At 26.8% G+C, this 13,065-nt stretch overlaps 3 protein-coding genes across 3 annotated transcripts in view; 1 reads left to right on the forward strand and 2 right to left on the reverse strand.

Annotated features, from left to right (window-relative positions):
* Nucleotides 1–1,306, forward strand: part of Phum_PHUM247110 (cAMP-dependent protein kinase catalytic subunit, putative) — a gene marked incomplete at both ends in the record, with an annotated part of 5,958 nt that extends 4,652 nt beyond the window's left edge. Inside the window, 5 exons of the mRNA XM_002426250.1 lie at nt 52–160; nt 243–485; nt 559–763; nt 840–1,009; nt 1,194–1,306. Coding sequence (XP_002426295.1) covers nt 52–160; nt 243–485; nt 559–763; nt 840–1,009; nt 1,194–1,306 — 840 coding nt within the window. The remainder of the gene's footprint in view (nt 1–51; nt 161–242; nt 486–558; nt 764–839; nt 1,010–1,193) is intronic.
* A 5,721-nt stretch (nt 1,307–7,027) lies between these two features.
* Nucleotides 7,028–8,955, reverse strand: Phum_PHUM247120 (uncharacterized protein; the record flags this gene model as incomplete). The annotated part of the gene is made up of 4 exons (XM_002426251.1): nt 7,028–7,234; nt 8,401–8,460; nt 8,597–8,631; nt 8,850–8,955. 4 exons carry the CDS (start codon nt 8,953–8,955, stop codon nt 7,028–7,030), a joined length of 408 nt encoding a protein of 135 aa, XP_002426296.1.
* A 636-nt stretch (nt 8,956–9,591) lies between these two features.
* Nucleotides 9,592–11,359, reverse strand: Phum_PHUM247130 (Cysteine string protein, putative; the record flags this gene model as incomplete). Its single annotated transcript, XM_002426252.1, has 4 exons — nt 9,592–9,645; nt 9,763–9,894; nt 10,290–10,581; nt 11,340–11,359. The coding sequence occupies 4 exons, from the start codon at nt 11,357–11,359 to the stop codon at nt 9,592–9,594; spliced, it is 498 nt and encodes a 165-aa protein (XP_002426297.1).
* Between the last annotated feature and the right edge of the window lie 1,706 nt (nt 11,360–13,065).

A 13,065-nucleotide genomic window follows, 5' to 3' on the forward strand; every position in this document is an offset into this window, starting at 1 on the left:
CGTACCTTTTTTTTTAACCTTTTTCTCTCTTTTTGTTCGAAATGGATACAGCACGAGCGACACATTGTCCACAGAGACATAAAAGCAGAAAATGTTTTTTTTTCAAATCCGAATCGTGTGAAATTGGGAGATTTTGGATTTAGCACTCATTTAACAGAAGGTGAGATTTGGGATTTGGGATTTTTTTTGTGGATCCTTTAATTAATTAATAAAAATTTTTGTATTTTTTATTCTGATAAAAGGTAATAATCAAAAGTTGAACACTTTTTGTGGATCTCCGCCCTATGCGGCACCGGAATTGTTTTGCGATGAAAATTACATCGGTGGTCCGGTCGACGTGTGGGCACTTGGTGTACTTTTGTATTTCATGGTCGTGGGTAGAATGCCGTTCAAGGGACAAAACGTTCCGACATTGAAAACGAACATAATTGCGGGTGCTTATCACATACCCAGCAACGTGTCAAGAGAATGTGCGGATTTAATAGGTAGAGAAGAAGAAGGAGGAAGGGGAGGAGGAGAAAAGAATATTTGAAAATTTTTTTTATTTTTTTTTTCCAGAGGGAATAATACAACAAAATCCATTAGATAGACTGACAATGTCTTCGATTCTTTCATCCGATTGGTTAAAAGGTATCGTACTACCATCACCGATTGATTCGAATAACGGTTACTATTTGGCACCGACCCTCAGGAAAAGCGTTAATAATATTTCGAACGAAACCAACGAACAATACTCATCGATAGAACAAACCGCTCGGGAAAGGTAATGATAATGATAATGATAATAATCGCAGGAGTAGAATTTATAGAGAAAGTATATAACTTTGCGACATTGACAGATTGCACGATTTGGGTATAACTAGTCAACTATTGGAAGGACAAAATTGTCAAGGGTCAAGGAGTCACATCATAGGAGCCTATCGAATAGTAGTTCATAGAGTACAAAAGCAACTCTCGTCATTTTTAGACACGGATTTGCATAATTTTCATGGTGGTGGTGGTGGTGGGGGTGAGAACAACACGTCGACTGATGGGAAAAAAAAGAAAAAAAAGAAAAAAAAAATGGAATCGGAAAAATTAAGTCAAAAATTAGAGAGTAAATTTATCGTTAGACATTTTTTTACCAAAGATAATAATAAAAAGAAAAAAAATAATGATGATGATGATGATTTTTTTTTAAATTGTTGGAAAAGAAAAGTCGATCGTTCATCGACGACGACGACGACGAATGAATCCACTCGGGAAAATGGAAAAATGGAAAAATTATCATTGGAATCGATCGATAAATCGAAATCCGGATTGTTGAATACTCGTAGAAGAATGACGTCACGATCGGTAAAAAGTGATGATGGGGATGATGATGATGATGATGATGATGAGGGAGATAAATCCGTAGTTGTAAAATCTGCCACTTGCACAATTTTGTAATGATGTTTAATCGAACCCCTCCCCCCTCCCTTCCCCCCAGCGAAAAAATATCCTCTCTATGCTTTTTTCGTAATGATAATAATAATAATAATAGATTGGTAGTATTATCGTCGAGAAAACGAATATTTGTGTCGCACGCACATACCCTCCATCCCTTCCCTTCCTTTCCCCTCCCCCCTTCGCAAAATTGTTTCGTAAACGTTATAAGTGTATTTAGATAAAGTTTATATTTATATATATTTTTTGTGTGTTATACTGTAAAAATTTTATTTTATAATATTAAATAGATATTTTATTATTTTTTTAATATTGTTGCGTCGAATTTTTTAATTTTAAAATTATTAAATTTCCATGTCGAAAAGTCATTAAAAAAAAATAAAATCACCAACACGCACGAACGTGCGCGGAAAACTTTTAAATTTTTCCAGGAAAAAAATGATTTGCGATTAAGAATTCCGATGGTTGAAAAGGTAATAATACGTATCAAGTGTAATTCATTCATTCTTCATTCATTCATTCATTTTCCCTTTTTCGTTTTTTTTTTTTTTTAAATTTAATTATAGGGTGTTTTGCAAGGTTGTTTAAATCGTCGTCGTCGTCGTCGTCGTCGTCGACGTCGACGTCGACATGATTTGTTGTTGATCTTAATCAATTTAATGGCTGGATTTCGTGTCCACGTAAAAAAATTTTTTTTTTTTAAATTATTTTTCAATATTTGATTTTTTATCATTATTATTATTATTATTTATGTCGAATAACAGTGGGGGGGGGTGATGGTGGTAGGAGATCGTTAATGTTATGAGAGAAAGAAAAACCATTTTCCACTTAAAAACTTACAAGAAAATTCAATTAAAAATTGATGGAAAAATAACAAAATAAATCCATTGAAAAAACCGCATAAACGACGTCGTTTACTATATAAAAAAATTTTACGATAATAATAATAATAATAATAATAAAAGGGGATTAAAAAATGGTTGGAAAATTCATTTTCTTTACGATAATAATCATAATACTTTACCATTACGTATATTTTTATTAAAGATTTCATTAAAATTTTTATACATGATAACATATTAAAATTTTTTCTCTTTTTTTTTTTTTTTATATAAAATTAAAAACCGAAAACAACAAAAGAATTTAATTTATTATCATTATCATTATTATTTTTATTAATATTATTATTAATTTTCTATTAATTATAATTAAAATTTATTTTTATAACATTTTTGTAATTATAATAATAATAAAATTTTTAAATCTTTAATAAAATCAAAGTTATTCGTTAAAAGAGAGAGAGAGAGAGAGAGAGAGAGAGAGAATGAGAGAAAGAGAACGAATGAAAGAGAAAGAAAAAGAGAGAGAGTGAAAGAAAGAGAAAGAATGAAAAAGGGAGAGAAAGAAAGAGAAAAAAGAGGATGACTGAAAGAGAATGAAAGAGAATGACTGAAAGAGAGAGAGAGAGTGAAAGAGAAAAAGAAAGAGAGAGAGAGAGAGAGAGAAAAGGTAATAATTTTTCACAATGAAATTGTCGATTATAAATTTATTTAAGGTTTTTTGTTTTAAAAAAGGTAACGAAACGATTTTCATTCATTTTTTTCTTTTTTTTTTTTTTTATTATTATTTTTATTAATCATTTATAACATTTAAAATTTTTTTTAAAATACATGATTATATAAATACACAATAATGATAATAATAATAATGATAATAATAATAATAATAATAAAATATTAATAATAAAAAAAACCATTCGATAAAATTTCTTTTTATTTTTTTATTTTTTCGTGTTTTTTTTTTTTTTTTTTTTTTTTTTTAATTTTTACATAAATTAACGAAAAAATTTTTATATTTTTTAAGCGAATATTATTATTATTATTATTATCATCATTATCGTATTTAATAATTATCATTATCATCATCATCGCAAAGACGAAAAATTTTTTCTTTTATTAATTCGAAAAACAAACAAACAAAACGAAAAAAAAGAAGCGAAAATAGAAAAAAATATAAAAAAAAATTTTCCCGATTAAATAAATTAATTGATAATAATAATAATGATGATGATGATGATGATGATTATGGTGATAATAATAATAATAATAATAATAATAATAATAATAATAATAATGATAATAATACATTTTGACGATGAAATTTAAGAAAAAACGAGTGAGAGGAAAGTGTAAAGGAGCAAAACTATTTTTTTTTCATCGTAAAATTATTCTAAAAAAAAACAGTAATAATAATAATAATAATAATAATGATAATGATAATAGCAGTAATAATTAAGGTTATGTATATATTAAAAAAAAAAAAACACACAATCGCTGGAAAATTATAGACAGAAATTTTTTTGTTTGTTTGTTTTTGACGATAAAAACGCCATAGAACATTCGATTTTAAAAAAATTAATTAATTTATTTATAGTAATAATAATAATAATTATCATCATCATCATCAATAATAATGATAATAATAATAATAATAATAATAAGCGTACGCATGTTGATTTATCGAAGGGTACGTACGAAAATTTTTTTTCTCTTTTTCATCGTGTTTGTGATGTCACATTCAAAAAAAAAAATTAAAATAAATAAATAATCCTCACTCAATTTTTACCATTAAATTAATCAATCGATAAATCAATCACAATCAATCACAATCAATGAAAAATTTCTTCTTCTTTTTAAATAATTAACAAAAAATTTTATTTACAAAACTGACCAGAATTTAATTATTTTATTTTTATTTAAATGGCACCCTACAAAACAAAAAAAAAAAAAAAATTCATTTAACTTATTTTTATATATTTTAATAATAATAATAAATAAATAATAATGATAATAATAATATTAATATAAATTAATCAATAATATTAATAATAATAATAATAATAATAATAATAAAAACGTAAAAAATAAATTTAGAGCCTTTAATTTTTTTCTTTTTATTTTAAACCAACATTATCATCATCATCATCATCATCATCATCATCATCATTCTCACCACCACCATCATCATCATCATCATCATTATTATTATTATTATTATCATTAACACTTTTGAAACCGATAAGCTTCTAAATACTTGTACAAGTTTTACTTAAACATTCATTCCAGGTTGTTTCTCTACCTCTTGTTATTATTATTATTATTATTAATTTATTTATACATGTTATATATATATATACATAAATATTTTATGTATCATTGGTAAGCGTTTTTGTCGGCGATGACAAACACAAACGGGAAAAAAAAAAATAAGAATAATAATACTCTAAAATTTAAAAACGGGGGGGGGGGGAAGAGGGGCTTTAAAATAACAATCACCATCATCAACGTTTTCATTTAATAACCTTTTTTAACAATTTTATTGATTAACTTATTTATTTCCTTTCGGTGAATTAAACTATTCTCCCCCCCCCCCCAAAAAAAAAAAACAGGAATAATGATAATGATAATAAAAAACACAAAACCGTGTCCTCATGCATACAATTATATATAGATACCTAAAAATGATGATGATGATGATAACAGTAATAGTAATAATAATAATAATAATAATAGTAGTAGTAGTAACAACAACAACAACATTTTTTTAAATTTTTATCAATAATAATAATAATAATAGTAATAATAATAATGATCAGGAATGCATTAAAACAAATAAAAAATTTTTTTTTTTAAATTTTTTTTTAAAATTTAATTTAATTAAACTATTATTATTATTATTATTATTATTTTTTTTTTTGCAAATATTTATCAGACAAAATTACACATTCAAAATTATTTTTATTATTTTCTCTCATTATTATTATTATTATTTTATTTTCGAATCACAATTCGACTACAATTTTCATAACTAAACTAAAAAAAAAAAAAAAAAAAAATTGGGGGGGGATTTGATCAAATACGATTCATTATGACCTTGAAATGAAAAAACCGTTACTTTTTTAAAATATTATCTTCATTTATGTATAAATAATTAATTATATATTTATATATATATGTATGTATGTATGTATATATAGAAAAAAAAAAAAAAAACTTTCGCGGTTTCGACGGATCCCCAAGCTGCCCCCGAAAGGTTTTCCTTTGTTTTCTTTCCTTTTTCATAACATTTCTTTCATTTTTAGATTTTTGGGTTGCCTATTTATTATCCTATTTCGAATCTATTTCTAACGATAAAAGAAATTTTTTTTTTTTTTTTTTTTTGGACAAAATAAAATCGATATTTAAAAAAAAAAAAAAAAAAAAAAACATATATATATATATATATATATATACATATACATATATATATATATATATATATACGCGTAAGTGTGTGGGTATCTGGGTATCTGTGTGTTTGTGTGGCTTTAACTTTTCCTTTTCTTTTACCATTGATTTTTGTTTGAATGTACCGGAGTACCGTGTTGAGACAATCCTGCAAAAGAAAAAAAAAATTTTCACGTTTAAACAAAAGAAAGACGTTTCGGGAATATCAGTTTAACTAATTACGATTGCCTAGTAACTGTTGGCTTAAGGTACGGTATGTGTTGCGGACGGACTGCGGGGAGCCCCGACGAGTGTAGCGAGCCCGTCGGAACTCTTCGTCTGCGGAGGAGGCGGCGGGAGCGATGTGGGAGGTCGCGACCGTCCCCCCGCGGGCGCGCAGGGGTCGGGATCCGGGTCTCTTTCTCGATTACGTCGGGAGGGAGATTCGCCCCGTCCCCTTCGGGACAGCTGGGCGTGCGTTCTTCCACGGCCGGGAGTCGCGGTGGACTCCTGTGATCCAGTGTATGCTTGCAGACCTGTGCTACGTTTGGGATCGCTGGAGGAGGGGATTAATAAAATCTAAATCTATTTTCAGGTGTGTGTCTTCCGTCTCCTATCAGCGAACGAGCGAAACCGCGAAGCGGAAGGATAGCGGCCGGGAGTAGCACCCCCGTTTCGTCTGGAAACTTGCGTTCTCGCAACCGACTCACTCGCGAAAGAACCACAACCCGAAAGAAGAAGATTCGAAGAGGAGACGACGACGACGAGGATTCTTCGGATGGCCCGGAACTGCTGTGGCGAACGCGAATTCGTCGTCGGTAAGTACCCTTTTGTTTACTTCTTTCTAACATTTCTTGGAAGATGGACGACCTCGGTCGATCCTTCGTCTGTCTTTTTCTCAAGGATCCCGTTATACCATTCGAGAGTATGCGATCAAATTAACTTAACTTTTACCCTTTACAGGTGACGACGGTAAGTCTAAATTCCCAGCCCGATCGCATACTAAGAAAACGCGCGAGTTTTCCATCCCTTTCCCCCCGTGCGAAGGACCGGAAAACACTCCCGAAAGGGACTTGCCGAACATCCCGCCCTTTTTTCATACAAGCCTCGCTATTGCGACATGCTCAGGAGTTTTAGTGGGTATGAGTCCCCCGGTTAGGCCTTTACATTCCATACCGAGCCCCACATTCCCTCTTCGGAGGGATTAGTGAAAAAAAAATAGGTATGTGTGGGTATTTGTGAGTGTCGTTTTGGACTACAGGATTTCAACTTAATTGCTGTTTCTTCAGTCAGGGTCTTGTTTTATCGATATGCATGCAATCGTAACATGTTTTTTTTTATTTTTCTTCACCCGTACCTGGGGTATAAGTGGTCGTGTCTTGAAAATTCAACGTCGTCGTTTCGTTGGCAGTCGGTGCCGGCATAACGAATGGATTTGTCGAAGTTCCCGATGGCTGAGGTTGTGCCATTACAGCTGGTTCTTTTCCAACATCTCCGCTACCTCCGCCAACTTCGAACTCGCCCAATGGCTGGTCTAAATCATCCTTAAAAATAAAATTAAAACATTAACGTGAGACAAAAAAATTAAATAAATAAAAAAATAAATTCGGAGGACATTTTGTGGAAAATTCAAATTGTCATTTGGGGGAAAATTTTAAAAAAAACCATGCGGAGGGGGGGGGGCCTACCTCTTTTTCTTTTTTTTTTTTCTTTCTTTCTTAAACTTTTTATTTATTTATTTACATTTTTAAAAAAAATTATTTATAACAATGCGTTTTTTTTTTTTTTTTGAAAACTTCGGAAAAACCATTTTCCAAATATTAGAATAATTAAAAAATTTTTTTGACAATATCTATTATTATTATTATTATAATCATCCCTTCAAAAAGCTTTCTCTAATTTTTGGTTTTTTTTTTGTCAACGAAAAAAAAATTATTATTATTATTATTATTATTATTAATATTATTATTATTATTTGTTTGATCGTTTGAATTTATTCTGGAATACACGGAGAATTCATTTACTTCATACATCACACAATAAAAAGTCGAATAAGTTGTCCTTGTTACCACCACGTGTTCCATACACCTTGAGAGAGAGAGAGAGAGAGAGAAATAAACAAACCTTTTAATAATAATAATAATAATAATAATAATAATAAATTATAGTATGTGCATTTTTTTTTTTTCGTTTCTTTCTTTCTAAAGCACAAACACCCGCAATACTATATATAAATATATAAGCAATTAAGCGTTAAAGAATACAAAACAGGTACGTGATATATCAAAGCAATTAAATTACATTATTATTATTTACCTTGGTGCTCGTTAAAACTCTTATTTTTTTTGAGGGGGGAGGGGAGGAGGGGAAGGGGAGAGGGTATAGTGTGCAAATTCTTCTATCAAAACAACCCATTATTCAATTATTCATTTATAAACCTTATATTCCACCATGATTCCGGATGATCCCTGTTTCATTAATTATTTTTTTTTATTTTTGTTGTAAGCACCTAATTATTTATTTATTTTCTATTTTTTAATATATTAAACAATCGCGTGTGTGTGTGTGTGTGCGTGTATTTGCGAACACATCATCTAATAAACATAATTTGCTAAAGGACGACAAAATAAATATATATTCGTTATGATAAAAAAACTTTTTTTTTTTTTTAAATTATTATTATTATTATTTTTATTATTGTATTACTGACCTCTTGCGTACCTGGCGGTGATTTTCCAGACGTAGGCTGAGTCGTGATGGGATCTTCTTTCTATAATATCAATAAAAAAAATAAAAAAAAAAACTTTCTAATTAACTTTAAAATAAAAATAAAAATAAATATAAATAAATAAAAAAAAATAAATAAAGGGTAGTAATAGTAATAATAATAATAATAATAATTATACAAGTAAAGTAAAATAGTAATCATTTGATATGATTTCTAAACAAAAAATGGTAGAAAATAAAAAATTAAAATAAATAAATAAATACATAAATATTAAAATTGTTTTAACAAGGAGATATATTTATTTTGTGTGACTACACAATAGCAAGCTATCATAAATTATAACTAAAAGTAATGGATTGTCAAATGGATTTCTTTTCTCTCATATTAGTCATTAACTACTAACTATTAGGCTTACAGCAGTTCCAGCTAACCCTGTTGTTTTTTTTTTTTCCTGTCATGAAATTCCTCAACAACCACAACAACAACAACAGCAGCAGCAACAGCAAAAAAAAATTGTAAATACCTTCCCCTTATCATTAACTTTATCCCTCCACTTCCGAAAAACTTTTGCCAAAATTTTTAATTTAAAATATAAGTTAAAATTATTATTATTATTTTGTTTTCGTCTTTAAGAAATTTTATTGTCGATATATATACAAGCAATTAGTAACATGCCAAAAAAAAAATAAACGGTGCCTCGATAATATGTGAGTTTGTTTTTTATAGATTTATCCCAATAAATGCTGTAACCCTTAGCAAAAATTCAGAAGAAAAAAAAAAAAAAAAAAAAAAAAAACAAAAACTTTTGTATATGTATCGATATCATCAAAAGATTAAAAAATAAAAACGAATGCGTAGAGAAATTGAGTAATTTGAAAATGAGTAATTCACAGATAGAGAGATAATCATATATGAATCTTTTATTATACATGCTGAAAATAAATAAAAATTTACAAGCACTTGTTGTGTTGCCCCTTTAGAAGACAACATGAAAAAATAAAAAAATTAATAAATAAAGTACATGTATCTACTAACCTTTTCGACATTTTAAAAAAATTTTTTGTTTCGATGATGACAACCATTGACTTATAATAACAAACATTAATAATTGTATAATTTAGCATGCTAATAACTATAATTAATTTAACATAAATAATAATGCCGAGGAGAAATTCATTTTTCTTTTTCATAAACCATAACTATAATTTGTAAATACCTTTCATAAAACTTAATAGTTTTCAAAAGAGTTATGAAATATGGATTTATTATAATTTTAGATTATGCAAAACTCTCCTCAGCATTAAAAAAAATAGTGAGTAAAATAATATTTTGTTTGTAGCTTACATGTAAAGTGTGATAATCGCCTGAATCTTGAGGTGGACGAGGTTTGCATTTTCCACAGCAGAAATTACAACAGCAGCACAAACAGCAACAACAATAACATCCAGTGATAATTCCGCAAAATAAAATCAATGCCTGAAAGGAAAAATAAAAAGAATATTATTCACTAACAAAATTATAAACAAAAAATTAATTACCGAACGCACACAAACAGACTCTTGGGATAAGATTTTTTTTTTTAGTTGATAAATAATTTAAAAATTAATTATTACATAATTATAAAAAATAAAATTATAAGACTAATTTGTGTCAATGATAAAAGTCAAAATGATAATAATAATTGTTATTGTTATTTCCTTTAAAATTAGCTTTTAGTAAAACCCATGATTTTTAACTGTGAACTGTACATGTGTGTATACAAATGATATCAGAGAAAAAAAAAAGTAAACAAGTAAAATTGTTTGCCGACTTGACTTTGGTTACAATTAAATAAAAAAAAAATAGAAAATATTTATTTATCATTAACTTACTTTGCACCATCCTGAGGAAACCAAAAAGTATGCATTAACATTTTCTTCGCCAAACTGTTCTGCAATGTACAATCCGAGAGACCCATAATTATCATAAATATTTCTTTTAGTCAAATCAGTTAATATTGAATGAGCTCGATTAATTTCTTTAAATTTTTCAGCAGCTTCTGGATTATTTGGATTTTTATCAGGATGGTATTTAAGAGCGAGTTTACGATAAGTCCTCTTAATTTCTTCGGTTTCAGCCGTTTTTGGTAAACTTAATATTTGGTAAAGAGTATCACCGGAAGTTCTACAATAAAATAATTATTTACAATAATACAATAACTACAAGACAACAATAGGAATTATTTTTAACTAAAAAAAATAAATATTTAAATTTATTTATTATTATTATTGCAAATTTTACTCGTTCGATTATGTTTAATAAATTCATTTAATCATCCACAGTTTAATTTTTAACTTAAGTAAAAAAAAAAAAAAAAAAAAAAATGAAAAGTTTTTTTAGAAATTTGATTTAGGATTGATAAGTTTAATAAAAATGCAGCTGCAAAAAAAAAAAAAAAAAATTTCACGATTTTTTTCTCGTCATATTTATAAATAATTAACTGAAAAAAAAAAAATTAACCTTAACTAATTGAATAATAATATAAAGTGAAATAAAAAATTTGCTTCGTGTCGTATTAATTTGTTCGTTATTTTAATAATTAAAAATAAACATTTTCTTTTTTTTAAAATTAATATAAATGAAAAGAAATAGTAATCTTTAAATCATATATAATACGGTATTAGTTAGCATGACGATTATTCATAGCTGATAAAGAATAAAATACTAACTAAAATTATGACTAAAAACGATGATTCAAATTTCGGATTAGGTTTGAAAATATGAACCTAGGCATGAAATAGTTAAAGTAAAAAATAAATAAAAAAACCTAAAAGTACACGTAATATAACTACTACTTCAAAAGCCTGGGCTAATTTCCATGGAATCTTGTCATACCGAAAAAAAAAAAAAAAAATCAATAATAAAGTAAAATATATACTTACGATAACTTTCTTTTATCCATTATTACCTAAAGATTTTAAATTAATTTGTAATAAATAATTAATACTGAGCTAACGAGAAAAATAATGTCACTATATTACTGTAAAATAAGCATTTTTTATACGCTAAATGAAAAAAAAAAAAAAAAAAAAACTAAATACTGAAATCGTACTTAAAAATAAAAAATGCCAGCAAACATTTAACAATACTTGAATCAGTTTTGCCAACTTAAAAAACGCGAACGCACAAACTCTATTTTGCAAATTATTTTTAACGTATTTCTCATTATTAATAATTCATGAACGCGCTCAAATAAATTTTTCTCAGGCCAAATGAAAATGATTCGACATTAATTTAATTGCTTTTCTTTTTTTTTATTTAAACAAACTGTAACCATTTTTAATAATTTCTAAACTGATATTTTACCCTTTTTATTAATCCCTCCGACAAAAACTATACGGACATAAAATATTTATTAAAAAAATACGTATAACTTCGATGACATAATAATAATAATATTGATTTGATATTAAAAATTAAAGAAAAGAAAATAAAAAAAAAAACAACAAGAATAAAACAAAAGAATTTATTTTATTTTATTTTTTTATTAATTTTTTTTTATTTTTTATATCGAAATTAATATAATTCAATTTTTTTTTTTTTTTTTTTTGTTTTCAACTGCAAAAAACTATACAACATACATAATAGTATTTTAAATGTACAATGTAATTCATATATAAGTAGTGGCGTAAAAACCTACATTTAGTGCCGTAGTAATAATAATAATAATAATAATAATAATTAATAATAAGTAAAGGAAAATTGGGGGGAGAAAAAAAAAATTAAAAAGAAAAATGACACCCTTTCTTTCTTTATATATGTCATGTACTTTTGTTTTTTTTTTTTTTTTTATTTTATCTAACACATTTTAAATAGGTAAATCGCATTGTTATAAATTTAAAATAATAATGATAATAGATAATAATAATAATAATAATTTCGACCCATTCCTTCTTCTTCAATAAATCCGACCATAAAACAAAAAAACAACAACTCTGTTACTCTTTACAGAAGTTTTTTTTCTTTTTTTTTTCTTATTGACTTTTGAGCAATTAAAAATATACAATTTTCATTTAAATTTACATGACGTCCCCCTCCCACCTCCCTCCCTCCCTCCGGGTATAAAATCCCCCCTCCCCGAAAAAAAAAATTTTAAATTAAAAACCGAAAACAAATGCGATAACCTTATCCTTCGTTTCGTGTCATCCTCGTCGTCCTTTTTTTTTTTTTTTTATCATTATTATCATTTATATCTCCATATATAAAATAATTTTCTCTCTCTCTCTCTTTTTTTTCATAATATTGATTGATTAATCATATCAAAAAAAAAAAAAAAAAAAAACAGTCTTGTCATAATCTTATAACAACAAATCCATTTTTCCACAAAAAAAAAAAAAAAAAAAAAAATTAAAATTAAAAAATAAAACAAATCATTTGTCGTTATAAAATATTATTATTATTATTACTATTATTATTATTATTATTTTCAAATTAAACAATTTACAAATTATTAAAAAACAAAATAATAATAAAAAAAAAAAAAAAAAACAAACAGGAAAAAAGAAAAAGAAAAAAAAAGAAAAAAGTCCAATTGAAGAATACCAAAAATTATTTTTTATATCGAAACTACCAGTCTTTATTAATTTAACATGGCAATGGCAGTGTCTG

The sequence above is a fragment of the Pediculus humanus genome, genomic scaffold, assembly GCF_000006295.1.
Source record: "Pediculus humanus corporis 1103172107616 genomic scaffold, whole genome shotgun sequence".
NCBI classification, from domain to species: Eukaryota; Metazoa; Arthropoda; class Insecta; order Psocodea; family Pediculidae; genus Pediculus; species Pediculus humanus.